The sequence below is a fragment of the Anomalospiza imberbis genome, chromosome 2 (genome assembly GCF_031753505.1).
Source record: "Anomalospiza imberbis isolate Cuckoo-Finch-1a 21T00152 chromosome 2, ASM3175350v1, whole genome shotgun sequence".
In the NCBI taxonomy this organism is placed as follows: Eukaryota; Metazoa; Chordata; class Aves; order Passeriformes; family Viduidae; genus Anomalospiza; species Anomalospiza imberbis.
In genome coordinates, this window is record NC_089682.1 from 70,848,326 (window position 1) to 70,871,446 (window position 23,121).

Sequence of the window (23,121 nt, forward strand, 5' to 3'; positions counted from 1 at the left end):
GTCCTTCAGGAAACACACAGAACAGTAAGAAACTAAAACCTGCTGCTCCCAAATCCTGAGTTAGTATTTTCATTAAAACATAATTCTTGCAAAGTAGTCTCCAGAATTTTTTTTTTTAATATAGTTGGAGATATAGCGCCTGAGATATCAACACTAATTGCTTTTCACAGTGCCTCAAGGATTTTTGTTTTGGAAACTAAAATATTTCATACCTCTAAGTATAGCTCCTTTGAGAAAAATCTAAGACAACTAAATATTTGCTATCCCAAAAGACGAAATTTTTCATTATAACCTAGCATTTGTTGTTATAGGGGCATGTAGAGCATTGAGCTCTGGGATCCCTGTCATGAGAAGGATGTGGATCTGTTGGAGCAGGTCCAGAAGAGACCAAGAAAAGAATCAGAGGGCTGGAGCAACTCTCCCATGAAAACAGGTTGAGAGAATTGGAGTTGTACAGCCTGGAGAAGAGGAGGCTCTGGAGAGACCTCATTGAGGACTTTCAGTACCTAAAGGGGGCCACAAAAAATTTGGAGAGGGACTATTTACAAGAACATGTAGTGATAGGACAAGGGGTGATGACATTACATTGAAAGATATTAGGTTTAGATTTAATATTATGAGGAAGTTCTCCACAATGAGGATGGTGAGAAACTGGAAACCAGGAAAGCTGTGGTTGCCACATCCCTGAGAGTGTTCAAGGCCAATTTGGAGGTGGCTTTAGAAACCTGATCTACTGGAACACGTCCCTGCCCATGGCAGGGGGAGCTGGCACTAGATGACCTTTCAGGTCCCTTCTAACCCAAACCATTCTGTGATGCTGCGAGATTCTGTGATGTGATAAGTGCTTTCTGGAACAGGACTGAATAAAACATTAACCATGTCTTGAACGAAATCTAATGGGTTCTAATTCTCCTTAGAGAAACTCCAGTTTGTCATCAGGTTACCTGCAGAAATAGTTGACTCTCCACTGTGGGAGGTTTTATAGAACAGTCTAGACAAACATGTCAGGAACAGCTCAAATGCAGTTGATCTGCCCCAGGGTAAGAAAATGGACAACACAGGTATTTTAGGTCTTCTCAAGAATTATCTTCTAGAGTTCCTGCATCATAATGAACATGTTGGACTTTCATTTAGTGCCCAATATGTCACATTCCCTGCTTTCTATCTGAATATATAAAACAAAAAAAGCCTTTGCAAATAAAACCTAATAAACATTTCTAGCGAATCTGAACATGGCCCAAAAACTGTTTCATTGATTCTGAAACGATCCACCAACTTAAGCTGATTTTGTCAAGCTGCATTTACAGGAGGGAAAGAAACGTGGATAAATTCACACAAAAACCACATTCATACGGGTTCTTCTTTCTTCCTTTTCACTAACACCCACCCACTTGAATTATTTTGGTCTATGATATTTACAGCTCTGCCAGATACATTGACACATATATTTAGTCTCTACAGAGGGCGAAATGCAATAATAATGTGATGACAAGAAATACTGCATTTTTCATCTGCAAACACTGAAGTCACTGTTTACTCAGACGAACAACAAAGCTGTTAATGATGAAGTGAAAAGCAAGGATGTGGTGTTTAAATACATAGGCCATACCTAAACATTTATCAGTTTCATGTGCACTGGGGTATCCTTCAGGATTAAAACCTAAATAGCACAGAATTTAGCTAGAAGCATGCAAGTAAAGGAAAAAAAAAGTGGAGGGAAATATCCTAAAACATTAACTATCACTAAAACCCCAACAGTTTTGTTAATTCCACTGTCCGTAGCCATGGGATGCTTTGTGGAGGCATTCACACAAAACATTTGGATGTGACTGGTTCTGACACATACCATGAGCTCTTATATTCCACTGACTTTTCACTTGCTTTTACAAAGGCCATTCAAAATTACAGTCTCTGAGTCTGGGAGACATCTCTCTTCTCAGGCACTCTCTGAGAATGATAGGAGATTATAGGATGGGTCATGATCCTTTCACATGTATTTAAAGAGATGAAGATCCAGCCCCAATATGCTGTGAGATCTAGCACCAGGTTTGCTAAAAATCACTAAGGTAATCACAGATGCAAGATGGCAAATTTGTACAGTATTGCAAACAACCAAACACCTTTTATCTAAAAATCTACATTTTCAGAGAAGCAAGTACATAAATAAAGGAGGGTTCACAGTACACCTGTGCGGATAGTAAAAGCTGCTTTCCTTTTTATCAACAATTAAGACAGAAAAAATTGCATACAGACAGCCAAGGAAGGTTTTGAGTGGAAGGCAGGAAAGGAGGATGACCTCTGGACTGATTGATTATCCTTGGGTTTAGAGTGCTGCATCCAGCTCTGGGGTCCTCAGCACAGCAAGGACATTGACCTGCTGGAGCACATCCAGAGGAGGTCACAAAGATCCTCAGAGAGATGAAGCACCTCTCCTGTGAGGAAAGCTAAGAGAATTGGGATTGTTCAGTGTGGAGAACAGAAGGCTTGGGAGTGACCTAACTGCAGCCTTCCAGTACCTGAAAGGAGCCTACAGGAAAGCTGGAGAGAGACTTTTGACAAGGACATGTAGTGATAAGACAAAGGAATGGCTTTAAACTGAAAAATGGGATGCTTACATTAGATATAAGGAAGAAATGCTTTACTGTGAGGGGGCAGAGGCCCTAGCACAGGTTGCCCAGAGAACTTGTCTTTGCCCCATCCCTGGAAGTGTTCAGGGTCAAGCTGGATGGGGGTCTGAGCAACCTGCTCTAGTGGAAGGCATCCCTGCTCTAGTGGAAGGCATCCCTGCCCATGGGATTAGATGATCTTTAAGGTCCCTTCCAACAAAAGCCATTCCATAAGTGTTTGATTCTACGAAAGAAGAATCACCTTTCCTTTCCAACTTTGGAACACGTAATTGAAAAGGAAGTAAAAAACAATAATTTCCAATGAGTGATGGATCATGAAAAAGAATTTATGTGATGTAATTATTTTATTATTTTATGTAATTATTTTATGAAAATGTAATTATTTTATTACATTTTCATATGGTATTTTTTCATAGAAAGCAAAGGGCGATCTTGGATTTGTACAGCAGCTTGTACATCCAGCTTGCAATAATCAGTTCTGACTCAGAACTGCCGATAGTATGTTGGGCTGTCATAAGGAAAAAACCAAAAGCCTACACTTCCAGTCTCTTTTGCCTGCAATCAACCCTTAAAATATATATGATTATATATATATATATATATATATATATATATATATATATATGTGTGTGTGTGTGTGTGTATACATACATATGTGTATACATATATATAATATAGATATGTATGATTTATATATATATATATACATACATACATATATTTATATATTTATATTTAAAAAAATTGTTCTCCCATCATTACCATGATGAAATTTATGGAGAGACAGCAAATTTGAATATGGCACACTGGATTCTGAGTGCCAGTACCCTGCCTTGGAAAGGTTATTCCCGGCTATGCTATGGTTTTATATTGTTTTCCTTTCAATCAGAATATTTTTTTTCATAAGATGAGAAAAGTTTGGACTTGGCCCTGTATCTGTTATCCTCAGCATAGAATTCAGAGTTCAAATTCCTCTGTACAGGACCAGCAGCACACCTCTCAGATAGCAATGGGTTTAAGGAAGAAGAGGTTGAGGGTCAAACACTTTGATGAGACTGGAATAAAAAGAGAGTCTGTCCACTGTCTTCATCAGATGAACCAAAAGATAACAGGAAAACACTTTCACCATTTTAAAGCATAATGATTTTTGCTTAAAAAAAAAAAAAGACAGATATTAACTGTCTGTGCCTTCAAACTGTGAATCAAATGTTAAATAATTCATGGGATATATCCGACATTAGTGTTAAGACTCATTTGTTCTGATTTCACTCAAAACCAGAACGCTTGTTCTCATTAATTCTGCAAGCTTCTTTTGCTAATTAATTTTTACAATAAATTTCTTCATTTCTTCTGAGAGTTTTGTTCTAGCCACCTTCAATTCTGATTTATCTCTTTGAAGAATCACATCTAAAATGTCATTTAGAACTACAATTTCTGAGTTTTACATTGTTAAAAAGGAGGAAAGCTCTTAAAAATAGTCATGCCTATGGGAAAGTTCTTGCCAACAACTTTTAAAACTTGAAATGTCTTCCTTACCATGACAACAATGAAAATATTAATACATTTCCCTCATCTTTGATTCTGGTCTGGAGATTTGATGTTTGCAGTGCATGCCCACCCTATTTCTGTTCCACTGTTTAAGAACAGAGCAATGCATTGCTTTCTTCTGTGGGGTTTGTTTTCATCTTTGAAGCACAAATGTGGGTGGAGGCAAGTAATTTAGATTGCTAATATAGTTAATAATAATCTGGAGGCTGGCAAAAGCAGATTAGAGCTGGGAGTGACAAAGAAAGGTTTTGAACACTTGTACTGGCTACAGGAGAAAAGCATAGGTGTGCGACCTTCTATGTATCTGTTCCTCATGCAGAGACTATTTTGGCTGATCTCTGTGAACATGGACTGTGGAAAAGTTCAGCCCAATGTCAGTCACAGAAATGTGAAAAGTCCTATTAATTTTTTATGCAGGATACAATCACTGGAATATTAATAAGCTCGGTGGTTATCAGCAAGTAGAAAACATATATTCTCTTTTGAGTGGTAATCACAAACACCAAGTATCAGATAAAGTACATTAAGGATGAGAAAACAAAAGTTTTCTACTTTCCCTTTGACAGTTTGCAATTGAAAGGATAAAGAAGGTTGCAACATAATCAAGGTCAGAAGGATAACACTATATGTGTATATATATCTTCCAAACCCTTATCTAATGCCTTAATTAACCCATCCTTTCCATCTTAAACACCATTGCATGGCTTTTCTCAGGTTTGAGACATCTCACTCAATACATATATTTTAATTCTTAATCTGTTAAATTACCTCCTGTTTTTTCTGCAGATTTTCATGGTCTGTAGCAGATGTTGTCTTCTCCCATTTCTCTGCAACTTGATTTGCTTCTTCTATTTTTTGCTCATAGCTTTTCTGGGAATTTAGCAGTGTCACTTCATAAAACTCTTGAATATCTGTTTGTAAAGAGGAACAAATAAAAGACATTATTTGCCATATTGGCTTTGACTCCCTGGTGTTTTCCTTTGATACATATTTATACATTATCATCATAATGATAAACACGTACTACATTTTTAGTATAAAGCACCAAAATACAAGAGTTTAGAAAAAAATGTAGACATTTTTTCCAAAATTTCTATGAGATTTTTAAGTCATATTCTCATTTTAAAGAGGCCTTTAGAAAAAAATATAAAAATGTAAAGGAATAACATTATAAGAAGAGATTCAAAAAACATTTTACAAGCACACCTGAAGAATATTGACAGAACAAACCCTTTTGCAGGGAGAAGTCACAGATTGCTTTAATCAGTAACCTAGAAATTTGCAAATGTAAAATACCTTAAGAGAAACTTGTTGACACCCATCCAAGGCACCTGAATCACTCTCAGCCCTATCTGCAGGTGCATTTGGTATTTTTTTCAAGTGGGTGCACAGCTTGAAGGAAGACTTTGTGGATTCACCACTTCAGTGTGTTGCCATTCAGAAGTGGCTGGGTAATGTTTGGCTTCAATCAAGAATAAGCAACAAGCTAGGTCTTAAAATATCCTGTTCAGATGTTTCTATCACATTTATTTCCATGGGATATGATCAGATATACAAGATCCAGCAGTGAAAACAATTTCATTGAAACCTGTGCACATAATGGCTTAAGGAGAGGAGGGAAAAAAGTGTTCCCTTCCTTGGGCAAGAAGTTTTCAGTCAGATGGTCAAACACAAAAGGTGGCACATTGTCTAGTGGAGATAATGGACTTTTCAAAGAAAAAAATAAACTTCACATTATTTGATTTAATAACCGTGGACTTTCTCCTGGATAAGAAAGAAAGAAAGATTGGATCCACCTGGATACCCCTTGGGACCACAGAGGAAAAACTTTCTATAGGGTTTGTGCTTGTCCTCACATTCAGTCTCTGGCCAGATATCAGAAGTCTCTCTTCGCTCTCTTTAGGAACAGCTAAAGTTGAACTTTTCTTCTAACTCCTTTTACAACTTTACAACTTATTATGTATTCTATTTGTCATGTACAACAGGAAAAAAAGAATCACAGAATCATTAAGGCTTGAAAATACCTCAAAGATAAAAACGTCCACTCTTCAACTAAATGCCACAATGCCCACTAAACCATATCGTGTAGTGCCACATCTACTCATTTTTTTTAACACCTCCAGGGATGGTTACTGCACCACTTTCCTGGGCAGTCTGTTCCAATGCTTGAACCCTTCCAGTGAAAAATTTTTTCCTCATATCCAACCTGAAACTGCCCTGGCACAACTTGAGGCCATTTCTCCCCGTCCTGTTGCTGCTTACCTGGGAAAAGAGGTTGATCCCCACCTTGCCATACTAACTTTTATTTCACACATATATTTGTAAGAATTTATCTTTCATATTACTATGAACATTAAATTCCACATTAAAATTAAAACCTGTTTTTAAAACAAAAATCTACAGGACAGTTGCAATGAGAAAGTTTCCCAATTCTTAGTACAGGGAACTTTTTACAGTTGGTTTGAATGCTCCCAGTACAATTGAAACAGTTGTAATATATGGTTCAATGCCAGGTCAATTTGTATTGCAACAGCAAGTAAAATATATCAGGCTAATATGTAATTATCTCTAGATAAATACTTTGCAGAAATAAGCTAGAAATTGCCCTCTGGCAGTGGCATTCAGCTGGCATCACTGATGTTATCAGGGTATTAATTGGGTTGACAGTATTCAGTCAAGGAACAGTAGAATGGTGCTTTCGCTCTAACTTTAAAGCCTATCTTGCCTGAGTGTTTTCATTAAAAATGATGTGTGAGCCACATTTGCATGTGTATGCACATGTGCAAAATAAATATTAAAACCTCAGTCTCTTTGTAAAGGTCCTTATCTATTCTGCGGAGGCCACAGGTTGCTTTTGCTGGAATAATGATCACTGGTGTGCAGAGCAAAGCACTTGAGTACTTATGCGGTCACAGAAGAAAGAACAGAGGATTCACTTAGTTGGCTGCTTTGTAATTCCATAAGCTGAAATTGCCATTTCTGTGGAACAAGGGCAGCCAGAAGCTTGCAGTCAGACAAGGTTTGCAAAAAATAGGCTTTGTAATTTGCTCTGAGTAAAATCTGCTCTATCAAGTAATCTCTGCTACATGAGAGGTGCAATCATACTAGGAGGGGAAAAGTGTTGAATACTACTGAGGATAGAATTGGAGTGAGCAGCTGTAGAATCAAGATGGGAACCACAGTCATAGAGAGGAGTCATGGGGGCATGGTAATTGTTATGTAAAATGAGCAAAATACAGTCTGTCTCCTAGTGGGGGTCTACAGGAAAAAAATTCAACAAAAAGTCTAAAATCTTATCATAGAAAACAAAAATCATATAATGTCTTGGGTTGCAATGAACCTTAAAGACCATCTAGTTCTACTTTCCCTCCATGGACAGTGAAACCTTCACTATATCAGATTGCATCAAGCCCCATCCAACCTGCCCTTGAACACTTCCGGGGATGGGGCATTTCTTACACAAATTGAATCTGTAACTAATATTTCCTGGCACCATATTCTATCCCATGAAAACATATTCAGATTTCATGTAGAAATGCCAATAATACTATTGATGAACTTTGTGAGCACAAAACACATCTTCATTTTTAATCTCTCGACTGCTCCAAACATTTTGTTAAGAGATTAATTCATGTTTGTTTAAAGTGCCAGTGAATCTCACTGGATTTTATATCTAACAGAATTTGTTCATTTACTTCTTAAGAGATTACTTACTTTTTTTAATAAAGTCTGCTTGCTCTCCCTTTAGCCTAGCCAAAATATTTCGTCAGTTTTGCTATATAAGGATAAATTGCAGACAATTTTTTAAAGTGTATATATATATTCTAGTACAAAGTAATTCTAAAGATACTGTGACTTACTTTATTTTTGATAACTCCATCACTGGGGAAGAAGGAAAACAAATTTTCTGTACATCAGCATGATAGAGTACACATCAGTAGCATTTTGCAATTGCCCATTGACAAGGATATCGTAGCTGGCTGCATTTGTTCTCTGCAGGAAAGCTCTAAGAGTCCCCACTTCTCCTTCCATACAATGCAGGAGTGAGCAGGGTCTAACCTTTATAGAAATGTCAGAAAGCACTATCTGTTACTAAAGCTGGAGACACTTCTCAGTTTGAGGCCTTGGGTTTTTTTACTATAGTTTAAAAAAAATTAACGCTCAGATTTGTGCTCACTCTAACTTCACTTTTTTTGAAAGAAAATTTAAACAAAAATAGTTTAGAAAAAGAACTGGAGGAGACACAATGTCTTACTCACATAAAAGAATGACCTTTCAAACAGCAGCTATATAAAAAGTAAAAAATGTATGATCAGACAAAGCTGAACAGGCTGCCTAAACTCTGCCGTTTTGTCACTTTTTAGTGGTTGGAGTGGGTTTTTTTTCCTGACTTTTTAGTGGTTAGGCTGCAGTCAGCAACCATTAGCCCAGTGCAATTTCTCTTCCAATTTATACGCATGACAATATCCATTTGTGATATCTACTATAGAGCTCTGAGAGCAAAGGGGTTAAATAATACAAAAAGGCAAAAAAAGGCCTAAACTACTGTCTATCTTTTGTGACCACGGGCTTTCACCAGCATTCTAATGAGGGAAAAAATGAGATAAAGCAATACAATTCCTCATTCATCTGTAAGCAGTTCAGCACCAGAAAGATAGAATTAAATTGAGGAGAATTCAGACAAAGACAGATGATTAAAGGTCTGAGAGGACTAACTTCTGAGCAAAGATTAAAGGAAGAGAATAACAACAACATGCACTTTCATATTTCCTTTCATTTCAAAGCAAAACAAACATTAAGAACCATGTAGTGTTGGCTGAGAAAATTGCCCATGGCCTCAAAGAGAAGCAAACCATCAGGGTCAAAAGGCAGAGGCTCACACATGAGCACACCATATGCGTTCAGCCCTTTGTAATCAACGACCAGTGACTTCAGTCACTGCTTCAGTGGCTTCAGAAGCACCAGTGGATTTGAGACAACACGATTCCATTTTTAAAAGCCCTCTTTGCTGGGAAGGGCAGATATAGCTGCACGAGAAAATTGAGAACAATTCCTCAGTGTGCTGGGAACAAGGCAAGAATCTCTCACTCTTGGAATCTTTCTCCTATATTCAAGATACTTACTAGTGTGATTTAAGGTCAGAAGGAGAAGGTGATCAGCATTTGTTCCTGCTTATACATCTTGGTGCCTTCAGTTGTGTGAATCAGGATATTCAGCTGGTAGCCCCAAGGCTGGATGAAGTACATGAGATTGCTTTGGCATCTGTATGGTTTCCACCCACACAGAGAAGCACTGGCAGGTCCCAAATGCATCCCAGTACTTTCAGGGACATGCAGAAATGTAGCCATCAAGGCCCACACATCCCCAGTGCACCAAGCAACTGGGATTATCCCAATTTCTCTCTTTAATACCAGCTGACCTGGAGCTGCACTTTCCATGTACCAAACTGATGCAAAGGGTTAGGGAGTGAGAACATCAAAAGATCAGTTTTCCAAGGTAATAAAGTGCTGTAAGGACTTACAGAATGCAGTAGCCTGTCTCAAAACACTGTCAAGGTCAGAGAAGGAGCTTGCTATGAAATAAACCACCACAACAAAACACGAGATAAGCACAGATGGCATAGTAGGAAGGAGCTTGTTCCAGGCCTAAAAGAGTTGAAGGTCTGGTTAGCATCCGGACAAAGAAATCCCACCATGGCAAACTGTGAGAAAGGAAAAACTGCTCACACACATGCCATCCCAAGTTATGGCAATGGCACCTACACCGTGTGGATACCCAGAACTTTAAGACAGTATAAAGGCAATACTACAGAAGAATGACCTGGGGACCCCCAGCACCAGGGTGAAGAAGGTCTAGTAGGATGCTATGGGATCCATTGGGTGGTGATATCTTTCTACTTAATCTGTCTCTCTCTTACTTTCTTTCTCTTCCCCCTCTTTCTTTCCTATTTCTCTCTCTCTGCCTCACATTTAATGTCAAATTAAATCTGTACTATTGACTTCAGCATATGGTCTCATTTGCACCTTAATTTGGGAAGAAGCATCTCCTTTATAAACATAACAAGATCATAACAAGTGCAAAATGGCTCAGCTTGAGCTTGTGCAGGTTTACAATGCAGCTATGCAGTGAGGGTGGAATCACAGAATTATATAGGTTGGGAGGGATCTTAAAGATCATCTAGTTCCAATGCCCCTGCCATGGGCAGGGACACCTTTCCCTAAACCAAGTTCCATAAAGCCCCATCCAACCTGTCCTTGGATAGATTTGCAAGATACCAAACTCAGGATTCAGAACACAGGGAGCATAAAGGAAAGCAGAGTAAAAGTGGAGATAAAAATCTCTTGCACTTCTTTTGCATTTAAAAAAGGAAAGGGAAGAAGAGGAAAGTCTGTATTCCAGTAACAAACAAGACAATGCCAGGCTTTCTGATACCATCTATATTTTATACAACAAAAACGATTAAGCTTAAAAGGATAATCTTGTACATCGCTTAGCCTGAAGTTGTACCGCATGTGTCAGCAAATGCTTCTTCCCCAGTGACTTCACAGTACATGTGGCCACTTGTAAAAGAGCAGTGCAAACTATTTTGTGCATCAAACCTTACCCAAATTCCACTGAATTTGCAGACACCTACCCCTACAGCATGCTTTGACCTCCACTGTGCTGACAGCTATTCCAAAAGCTGTTACCTTCATCTGTGCTCAGAAATGCAGTAAGATTTCCCTACATACATCTTGCTGCCACCCCCTTTCACTTTATGTCTTAAGAGGATTTAGCAATGGCATCAAAATTCTAGTATCTGCAGAAGTTGTCTGTTGTTTCTGCAGACAGCTGCACAATTTTGCAATTAACTGTAATAGCATTAACAACGTAGAATCCCATTACCCAAGGAATGAGCTCTCCGTGTATCATATTTCCTTAGAACCAAACTGGGAACTGGAACAAATATTCTGTAGAATAAAAAGAAAGGGTTTGCTTGGGGTTTTTTTCTCCTCTTTCTAGATGTCCACAGCCACAGAATTCATTTTTCCTATACTGTGCCAGTGCCCTGACTTGCTCTGCAGTACAAGTCCCATCTGTTTTTCCAGGGCATTCAGGGACAAGGTGGAATGGGGGTCTAAGGCAACATGCAAACACAAGCTGTTCCCTTTCTGGGAAATTTGGGACAATTTTTTTGTCTATGTGTAGGATAGTGTCTGATATGTACCTTTTAATGTTGTGTAACCCAGCACAAATGACTACTGTCTGGCAGAACACTGCAGATCAAAATAAAGTCCGTTGTTGCAGGCTCCTGCTGTAAATCTTTTTTTTTTTTTTTTTTTAACTAAGGGAACATTACAGTGTACGTCTAAGTGGCATCATTTATATCCTGGGGAGTAGATTATGCTGGGTCAGCTTCAGCCATCTGGTCTGAATTTTTAGGTAGGAGTAAGGCGAATTGTGCAGGATGTTGTTCAAGACGGAAAACTCATTCAGGCAGCACAAGTAGCAGGGAACTGATCATAGATTGTACCAGCCTGCCAGTAAAGAGTTTTAGTGGCCCTGCTGATGGAAGCCGTCCAAAGAGAGGTTAAATAACATGCTTCACTCAATGCAATTATGTTGTGTGGGGTTTTTTTCAAGCAAAATGTTTCCATATTGAGTAAAACTGCCATTTTGAGAGAGGCAACATAAAAAGCAACGGAAGTTAAAACCTACCTTGAAACGGGGTGAGTGTTCAACTAAAGTAGGTCTGTGGCACTGACCCACGTGAGAAATGGCAGAGCTCCAGTTATCAAGCTGGCTCATAGCTTCACAGCCCTGGGGAGCTCCAACCTGCCCCCATTAGCATCCCTCAGTGCAGCAGCAGTCAAAACACCTTGCCTGTTTCAGCTGCATCTCACCCCCTGGCTACAATGTATTTGCCTTGGGTCTGCACTAATAAAGGTGAAATCAGATTCAACAGCAAAGGAAAAGCTCAAGGCTTATTTTTTTCACTTGGCAAAGGTAACACAAAGATATTCCAAATCAAAATGAAATTTAGCAGCCCTGCTCACAAGGTTTTCAGACACAAGCCTTTGGTGCATGAGAAACATATATGCCAACCCAACAGCAAGAGCTGCTGCAGGAGAAAAAAGTTCTCTATTCCATGCAGGCAGTGACACAATGCAGTGTAAGCCAGGGAAACAGTCTTCTGCCAATTCCCTACAGTTGATGAATGTTCCTAAATCTATTAAAAGCAGCATACTCTGGTAGAACATGTACCAAAGTAGGCAGCAAGAAATATGGTTCTGTTATTAACCTGTCTTGATTCCTGAGCTTCAGCAAATCCCTTTTATCTGGCCTAGATAATTTTGAGGTCTCTTCCAAACGGAATTATCCAATGATCCTTTGTACATCTAAGCTGTAAACTCTTGGAGGCAGGAACCATTACTAAGCAGGTACATATCTAAGTAAAATGACATCTTTTTATTAAAAAAAAAATTCTGAAATAGTCTACAGGCTGTGGGAAATAACTAAATAGTTAGTAATTGATGTCCAATAGTTATTTGAATACATGAAATAGAAACATACTTTGAGTACTTCCAGCTTTGAAGTACATTAGCAATATTGTTGTCTATTGCAATATATCCAAAATACAACCAGAGCTCTCAAAAAAATCTCAGCTAGGAATACGCATCTCAAAGGTAGCTGTCCAATAATCAGGGAGAAAAAAATATTCAACACAGCTACACACAGAGAAGACAAAATAATTGCTGCAACCCTTTCCATGTGAGCAATGTTCATGTTACTCTCTAACATTACAACATTACAGAGAGTAAACTCAGTATTTAATCCTTTTCAGTGATGATATTGAGCATATTACTACAGTTCTGCCTACACATTCTAGCCATTTATTCATAAATAAGAACTTCATTGCAGACTGAGAGTCAAAGAAAATGTATCACACTACGATAAGCAGGACTGACAAACAAGTAACAATGGATGAGGAGAGAGGGCTTTATAAGAAAAGTGAGGATAAACAGCTTGATAGGGTCTATTGTGATGGCACGAGGAAGTATGGTTTTAGTCTGAAGGAGGACCAATTTAGACTAGATATAAGAAAGAAGTTTTTTACAATGAAGGTGGTAAGAGACTGGCACAGGTTGCCCAGTGACGTGGTAGGTGACTCATCATGGAAGCATTCAAGGTAGGGTTGGATAGGGCTCTAAGCAAGCTCATCTTGTGAAAGATGTCCCATATCGTTGTTGGGGGATTGGTCTAGATGGCCTCTAAAGGTCCCTTCCAACCCAAACAATTCTATGATTCCATGGATTTAAGCATTCACCACTGACAATATGTTATATATGTTATGGTTTAGAAGTATCGTTAATAATAGTGTTTTCAATGGAACAAGACAAAAATCTATGAGACAGGTTTGATAATGCACAGAAAAACAGTTAAAAGTGGCCACTGTAATTTAGTAAATATTGCACTCACACCTTCTCACTCTTGTTTCTGAAGCTTAAGCTGCAGGAGAGCAGAGCAGCAAGCCCCAAATCCTGTAGCAAGGTTTCCTTTTAACCAGGTGATCCAGGGCTTGTGGATCTACACATAATCTGCGAGAGTCAGAACAGGATCACGGGCACACACTGGCTGCTTTGTACCTCCACACAACCAGGCAGATACTTGAACCTGTTCCAGGATAATTTCTGATGGAAAACTCTATCAACAGAAAGTGCAGATAATTTTAGCAACTGTTCAAAGGTGACAGCTAAGGAAATACTAAGAGGTCAAGGCAAGGCCTCCTGTGCTTCAGAACAGAGCTTTCAGAAAATGAGAGTTTTCTTTGAAAAATGATGGTTTGTATGAAGTTCTTTTCCTACTAGCTTAAAGGGAAACTTTCAGTTTTTTCCAGCACTGTGTATTCCTCTGCATGTAGTCTAGAATCATGGAAACATTGAAACATTAAGGCTGGAAAAGATCTTTAAGGTCATCAAGTCCAACTGCTAACCCAGCACTGCCAAGTCCACCACTAAACCATGTCCCCGAATGCCACCATCAACACATTTTGTAACACCTCCAGGGATGGTGATTCAACCTTTCCCCTGGGTAGCCTGTTCTGCTGCTTGACAACAATAATAATATACCTTCCGAATGAGGCTTTATTCATTGTTTGGGGAGTTGGATTCAAAGCCACTACTGGAGAGGTTTTCCCTATTTTCTGAGCAGCAGTTAATGGTTATTACTGTGCATTTCTGCTCCTGTCAGAGGATCCCACGGCCCCACGATTTGTCACAGCAGTCATGAACACACTTTCCTCTGAATGGCTCCAATATGTGCTTAAACAACTGAGTTCAATACTGTAAAACTGTGCAGTTATATAATTTACTTTTTGTGTGGTTTTGTTTGTTGCTAAAATGTTCAAGATAGTCTTCCTTTAAACAGGGATAATTAGGAAAAAATGACAAAATCTGACTGTAAAATGCCCAATCCAAAGAACAGGTGTATTTTCATCTTTGAGGCAAGAGTCAAAGAGAAAAAACATCAGATTTCCTCACCTTTCTTTTTGAATCTTGGGAAGGACCCAGCTGCAAGCCAATTCCCCAGTATTGAGGGAAATGCTGTATACCAGACCAGAACCAGAAAAAAGGTATATCATTCTATAATACTAGATCAGATTAGTTTTAAATAGGCTTTTGCACTGCTGTTGCACATAAATAGGTTGAGAGTAGACAGCATAAATGAAAGACCTAGTGCTTGGAGCACCAGTCTTGGGACCTGCAGGCTTTGGCATAGCTGCAGATACTCAGCAACCCAGCCAGGGTCCACTCCCCTCAGATATCTCCCAGAGGCACTCAATTTGCTAAAAACCAAAACCAGAGTGAAATTTCAATCAGACACATTTTCCTAAGGCAATGTAAGAGCATTTTCAGGAAAATCCCATGGCAATCGACAAAGAATTAATAATATTTGCTTCCTGTCCTTTTTCTTCTTTTTCTTCACCTAATAAAGAAGCATCTTCATACACAACCCCTTTTGAACATCACTTTAAATATCAAGCTAAAACAAAACACTAAAACACAACCTTTCTTCACCATTATTTGACCTGCCAGAGCAATTCTTTACCTTTTTAATCTTTCTTCTTCAAGGTCCCACCTGCATCCCCCTCTGCATCTCTCTTACCCTTTCTCTGCAAACACCCCACAGTCTCCTTTTAGTGGAAGGATACACATCTGCTCAGCCCAAGGCTCTGCCTTTTAGCAAGGCAGCACCTTCTGTGCTCAATAACTAGCTTTACTCTGATACCAAAACACACAGTCCCAGGTAACCTGAGAGTCACTAAGTGACAACTCATTCCTCATTTTTGATGAGGTGCTTTGTAAAGTCAAATAGGCGGCTATGGGCTGCAACCTCCATCTCCACCTCCTCCCCCACCCAGCACTCCTGGTTTCCTACCCAAAAGCCAAAATTCAAAATCATTTAAAACCAACCTACCCCTTTCATACATGCCTAAGCTGTGAGGAAAAAAAAAGGCAAGAACACATATAAAAAACTGGGTTAACTATATTCCAAGTCTCACCACTTCAGTTGTCTCTTGCTTCCCTTTCATTTTACTAGTAGAAAGTGTGATGTAAGTGGCAAAAACAGGGAAATGAGAGCTTCAGATTGCAGATTCTATTTGCAGTTTTTCCACTGACTTGATAAGTGACCTCAGGCAAATATATCTCTCTACACTTCAGCTTAACCTTCTGTAAAATTGAGATAAAAAATGCTTTGACTTACCCATAGGCTCCATGGTGTTACACAGCATGGTGTTACACAGCTTAATTAATTAATGTTTGTTAAACACTTATAATGAATGTTTCTATATAAGTTTAAATTATTACAGCTTCTACCTTCATAAACTCTGGCTTACGACCTTTGAACATATTTGCCACAATGTCAGGTGTAACCCTTAATATTGCTACTCTCTTATAATAAATTATACTTTAAATGAGCCCTTTCACTGGAATGACTGTGACTTTAGTTGTCTACACTTAACATTTACAGTCACTGCATTAATTGGTCTAACCTTGTATTGCAGGTTTCCATGAACATCAAAAGACTTCCTTGGTCATGCTTGAATTTGCTCCACTTTATGTTGCCATGGTTTTAGTAACAGATAGGAGGCTTCGTGTAAATTCACAGACATTTGCTGGTCTCCATTGAAAGAAGAAAAAAATCTTGTATCTCTTACACAAGTCCTTGCAGGTCATGAATCTCTCTACCATTCTCATTATGTCCATTCTCATGTAATTGATTGGTTTATGGACTCAGTACAAGATCTTTTTTACTTCAGTAATTTAGATTGTCATTCATTACAGACTTATGTATTTATTCATAAATCACAGAATCATGGAATGGTTTGGGTTGGAAGGGACCTTTAAAGATCATGCATCTAACTGTTCTGCTGTGAACAGAGACAAAATATATTTGCAAATCTTTTTTCAATGATTATTCTAGAGCAATAATACTGTGATGTGACCCAAAGAGAGGGTCTCAGCCCCCTTAAGGAGGAAATGTTTTACAAAATATTATGTTCCCAAGTTCACCATTCTTTATACCAAGTTTTAATCTTTACCACAAGAAAATTAGTTATGAGCAGAATACCATGTTTACTAATTTTTTTTCAAGATAAATAATTTATAAAGTTTTACTGCAGCATCTTTTAAAATGTCTGACAGCAAACCCCAATGGAGCAGAAATGGACATGCTAATCAAGGGGCAAGGCATAAATGCTAATGAAGAAAGTGACCCACAGCCGAGGAATTGACATATCATATGCTCCAGTGTTCTATCACATGAGACAAAGGGAAAATTAGTACAGCTCCATATAATGGTGATCTGCTGACAGAGGAAGACCCCGCCTTAATTCAATGCAGAGCAGGAGCTCAGACCAACCCCCTTAGACACAAAAATGCTAAATCAAGCCGACTTTGGGTGGGGGGACAGACATGGTCAATACTGTCAACCTCCTGATACTAAAGCAGCTGGAAAGTTACACATATGACAAAAACTTTAGGGACTCTTATCCAGCCTAGCTATGAATTTTGCTCTGGAGGTTAAGTTTGTCACATCTGCTGCAAAGGTCAGGGTGGATATCACAGCTGCTGCTATCTGGAGCAGCAGAGATTGAACTGCTGTGTGCTAAAACCAGAGGGTTGGCAGGCATAGCACAGGGCTTACAGAAAGCTGGGCCTTGCTAGAGATAAGAACATAGGTTGGGCAGGCATCCAAGGTGACAGGACACTCTTGACTTACAGGGAGGGTAGAGAGTGAACCAGGTGTCTCTGGGAACACCTCAGTTACAGCCTCAGTCCAGTCCCTCTACACCCGTGTTGACTCAACATCTGTTCCTGACAGTGGGAGCTGAGACTGAGCATGTGTTAACTCCTAAAGGTATGTGCCCTAACCTGGAACTACATCCCAATCTGAGCATCCTTCATGTAAGAAGACAATACTGAAAACCAGAGCAGATTCAAGGGATTTTGATGCAATTTCTTTCCTTGCAGTCAAAACTTGTTCTTGGGCAAATATCTGGTGGTCAGATTTGTATTATTTTTCATAGTTTTATTGGTTTGTTTTCTCTGTTAGTAGATAATGATCTAGGACCAACTTCAGTGTGGTAGGTCTTCTCTTTCCAAAGTTCTGCAGTAATATAGGATTATCTTTTAAAGACCATGCATTGTTAATCAGCCTCCCGAAAATATCAACTTCTCAGTAAATATGGTTGAATAAAATTAACTTTGAAAGTTTCATTTCAAAACAATTTTTGCAGTCAACTTCTGAATGGATGAAGTTACAGCTGGAGACTGAGGACTCCATGGAAAGTCAGGGTAGGCACACTTACAGAAGACTGCTGCTAATTCTTTCTATTGTTAAAACAATCTTACATTGTGAAGTGGAACAGGAAAAACACTCATAAAACCTTGAAGACTATGAAATTTCCTTGAGTATTATTTCCAGTACAATGCAAATATTGATACAAAACCAATGCTTTTTGTCCCTAAAAAACCCAAAGTAGACAGGAATCAGGGAAACAGAACATTGGCAATGATCCTGCCACTAACTTACTCTATTGTCCTTGGTATTTCACTTGATGTGTTACAGGCACTTATTCTGCGCACATTAAGGTTGTGAAATTCAATTTGTTAGTATTTTTATCATGCTTTGAAGAAATTAAACATGATAGGCTGAGCTTCCATATTATATTCCTTTTGCTATGCTTGCTATAAGAAAGCCAGGCATTGTTATAACAAGACAATATTCTATCCATTTTTGGAATGAAAAATCATGTCAGAAAGTACAATTTCATTCGTTTTTTTAAATCATGTCAGTAACTGAAGTACATTTTTTAAATTAGGTGAAAATATTTCAAATTAGATCTCAAATGTGAGAAGATAATAAACACTAGTTATCAAAAATAAATTCTTGAAAATTTCTACAAAGGCAGAAAAAAAAATTAAGAGTGCTTTCAAAACTGTGTCCAGATATCAAATTCACTAAGTGTAGGTTACAAATTTTAAAAGTAACACCAGATTTTATTGACACTGGCAAAGGTAGATCATCTATATCTACAGCACCTCACTTTTCCCAGAAGTATGGAGCGGGCTGGGAAAGGGGCGTAAAACACACACAAAAGCCCGTGAAGAAACATACAGATATTCCCTCCCAGGTAGTAAAAACTCCCCAAAAACCCAGGGTAGACAGATCCTTTTTGTGCTGAGATGTCCCAGAAAGGGAATGTCACAAAGGTATACTGGGCAGATAAAAGCATGGACGATTATAAGGGCAAGCTCTACTAACAGGGCCTAATCTGAGTTTACTTCACCTGTTTATGATGGGATGGATTGCCATTTTACCTTAAAGGTCTATCACAATTAATAAAAATGGGTCATGTCACTTTAAACCATCCTTTAAAGGTGAGTTAGGCTAGAAGAGTGCAGATGTGGTGCTGCCAGGAGACCTGCAGGTTCTTGTCAACACCATAAGTAAGGTAAAAGGCCAAGTCTTCACACAGATGAGAAAGGAGGAGGGGAGATGGAGATTATTCCTACTACCACATACATGCAAAGAAAAACCTATACTTGGTGTTGAGAAGAGCTGACTTCTCCCTTTGAGACTCTGTCAAATTGCAGGATAATGATCCAGGCAGCAAATAATCCATAGAAATATTTATAAACCCAGGCCAGAACAAGTTAGAAAACTGGAAAAAACTTAGTGCTCTAACAAGGGATCCAGCAGCAGATTTGGCCGCAAACAAGAAAGCTGAAAGATGGCATTATGACTGTATATTAAATTTACTTGACGTTTCTCTTACTGTTCTGCATTGCAAACAGAGTAGCTGCACAGTAGTAGGAAAGAACGTGCCAGGTGGTTATGGTCTCAGAATTACCATTTTGTATGTATTATCTACTTAAAAATGCAACGTTAATTAAGGCTCAGGCACGGCAACTGACAAATAGTGGTCCGCAAGCGTGTGAGCTCTTCCAGTAATGAGAATTCCTCACAGAAAGCACAAGTGCGACAGCATTTTATTCACTATGGAAATCTAGGACTCCATTCAAGGAGCACATGCAGAGCACACTGCTGTTAATTGGGAAGATGTAATTAAAGTACCCATGAGCCACCAGCATGTGGAGACACCTAATGGACATTATAGAAAGCAGTGCATTATGTTGGACAATTCTCAGCGGTTTATTTCCCAAAAAAGCTGCAGCTGAAAGTGGATGCTAGTGAGCAAAACACCGAGTGACAATCCCAGTCACTAAGTCATAGGAACAAGCTTGACAGATCCATCAGGAAAACCCACATGGCTGCTCAGAAGCCATGACTGATGTGACAGAAAAGCAAATTAGCTGCTCAGTAAGTTTTCAAGCCCAAAGACCAAGCACAGAAAGTCTTGACAACTCCCCCACACCCTCCCTGCTATAAACCAGGGAATTTCTGCAACAGAATAGTTGTAGGGGCTTCCAGCTACATTTGTTTGCCCACCAGGAATGGATCTCATTCTGCTGCCCCATGGGCATTCATCAGAAGATACAAGGGCCAGGAGGACAGATCTGCAGGATGTAACCATCTCATCTACACCAGCTATAGCTTCCTGCTCAGGTTAGAACCTGAGAAACTTTGAGAGAGGTGCCAAACTGGAGAGATTGCTCTATTACAACCAAAAATGGGACTTTTGATGCTTATAAGGAATCACTTCAGCACCCTACAACATTACCAGGTTGAAACAGTGAAGGGTGAAGCAGTCAAGGGCAACAGGAGAACAGTGTGGCAGCCTGAAGCCATGGCCAAGCTCAGGTTGCTGAATGATTAATGAAATTATGCATTTACCCTGCTAAGAGAAGGGAATAGCTTGTGGGGCTTAATGGTGAGAAATTTAAAACTGATAAATGGCAGAGGGTTGCATCTGGTTTAAGCAAATTCTAACACAACTGGGCCTCTCACCTCCACAGTACACTTGTGACCTACACCACATGAGACAGACACAACGAACAACAAGAATATCAAAAACTTCTGCATTTCATAGACATTCTATTGTATTAGAGCTCATTTATAACATATTTGCAATATTATTAATAAACTCATTTTCATAAGATTAAATCCTTGAGAAATTGCCAATTATCTGAAGCAAAATAAACTATGGTTTTAGACACAAATTTTAATATTATGGGAGCCCCTTTGAACTAAATTCAATAGCTACAAAAAGGGCTTGTGATGCTTAAACTTATAAAAATAGATTGGTAAGTCTTGATTTGTGCTTTCAGCAGAATCCTGTTTCATTCTGAGGAAACCCATCGTGCTGGGGATCTGTATCAATAAGACAGCAGTGTCTGGGTAAAACCACAGTGAGAATCCTTCTATTGTGCCCTTTGGCTAATGCACACAGTACTGCATTTGTATGCACATGGGATGCAGCCAGCCCTGCCAGTTGTGAAAGGGTTGCAAAGCTGTTCTATTTGGATTAAAAATGAAAGTAAATAGTCCTCTTAGCATTATGCACACTCAACATGGAAGAACTCATCTGGAGAGGAGCAGAAAAGGAAAAACTGAGCATTCACAATGTGTTGAAGGGAATTGGGCAGGAAGGAGTTGTAACTAGCAATTATTTAATTAATATTAGATTCTGCTTTTCCAAAATAAACTGGAAGCATCACTGCTACAGCAGCATCCATGTAAATCCCAGAATCTCTGGAATAGAGCTAAGACAGAATTAATTCAAGCACAAACAAAAATAACTGTGCTATTAACTGAGGGGATGAATGGTCACTTCTCTTCCCTCTGAAGAGCTGAATTTATTTTATGTGTACCTTGATTCTGCAAAGAACGTGGCCCTTTAATGACCTATCTAGGACAAGGAAAATGTGTTTATTTTAAAAAGGAGCATGCCAAAATACTTATTTTCTTTATTTAGCCATTACTTAAGACATGATTCAAACTATAAATCTCCAGAACTCCTGGTGTAATCACACCTTTAATATTTTAGATCATTTTCATTATAAATAAGCTTCTTCTAGAATAATGTGATCTAAAACACAAGCTGTCAAAATTTCTTGTTAAATATAAACTGACAGCATTGGAAACATGCTCAGCTGAAAAATAGCAAAGTTTATGTACAAGACATTATTAACAGTTCATGATCTTTCCCATACACTGTTCATTTATTAGGACCTATGGCCTGAAAGTTGCCATCAGTTCATATTTCAAAAGAGATTTTTCTTTAGCAGCTTTTTCTAAATGCTGTGTCAGTGACTGTTCATAACTCAACTAGCACCCTGCCATGTAATGGAAGTATTCAACAACATGATTCAACCCCACATGATATTATTTTGTTAAGAAATAGGTGAAAAAAAGCTTGCATTCCCCACAAAAATCACATGAGTCTCTTTGGGAACCAATACAGGCAAATACTTTCTGCTTTTTGCAAACACATCTACACTGTCCTAAACTGTCTGAGGTTTTTTCCAGTTTAAATTTGGCACATGTATTCATCTTTTATGAGCCAAAACCCAGACATTTGTAATAGTGTTTTACAGATGTTTCCAAAATATTTTACCAAACACAGACCACAAATATAGCTTCCAAGAGCCAATCACAGACTAAGGTGTCTGGAAAAGAGAAATCCATCATTACACCTAATGTTTTCTCACAACAAATAACACCAAAAAATCTGATTGCCAGAATAGTGCTGGGAGTAGGAGAAAACCAAAATGTGAGTGGTGATCCTCGGAGGTCATACTAGGACCAGGCACTGTTTAACATCTTTGTTAGTGATACAGAGAGTGGAATTGATGGCACTCTCAGCACACTTGCCAATGACACCAAGCAGTGTTGTGTGGTAGTTCACTGGAGGGAAGGGATGCCATCCAGAGGGATCTGGACAGGCTTGGGAGATGGGCCTGTATGAACCTCAAAGCTCAACAAGGCCAGGGGGAAGGGGTCCTGCACCTGGGTCAGAGTGATCCCAAGAAAAATACAACAAATGGACAGAGAATGGATTGAGAGTAGACCTGAGGACAAGGATTTGGGAGTTCTGGCTGATGGGAAGCTCAACATGACCCAGCAATGTTGACTCATGACCCAGAGACCCAACCACGTCCTGGGCTGCATCCAAAGCAGCGTGGCCTGCAGAGTGAGGGAGCAGGTTCTGCCCCTCTGCTCCGTTCTGATGAGACCCCACCTGAAGTGCTGTTGGAACAAGTTCTGAGGAGGCCACAAAGATGATCAGAGGGCTGGGGCACCTCTGCTATTGAGAGAGGCTGAGAGAGTTGAGGCTGTTAAGGCAAGAGAAACCTCTGGGGAAAACTTATAGCACCTACCAGTACCTAAAGGGACTGCAAGAAAGATGGAGAGGGATGTAGGGATAGGACAAGGGAGAATAGCTTTAAACTGCCAGAGGGCAAGTTTAGATGAGGTGAGTTCTGCTGGTCAGAGCATG

At 39.1% G+C, this 23,121-nt stretch overlaps 1 protein-coding gene across 13 annotated transcripts in view; it reads right to left on the reverse strand.

Moving 5' to 3' along the window:
- DLG2 (discs large MAGUK scaffold protein 2) overlaps positions 1-23,121 on the reverse strand; it is a 984,419-nt gene that overhangs the window by 856,925 nt on the left and 104,373 nt on the right. For all 13 annotated transcript variants that reach the window (XM_068181606.1, XM_068181605.1, XM_068181599.1 and 10 more), the window contains exon 4: positions 4,944-5,086. In XM_068181606.1, coding sequence (XP_068037707.1) covers positions 4,944-5,086 — 143 coding nt within the window. The remainder of the gene's footprint in view (positions 1-4,943; positions 5,087-23,121) is intronic.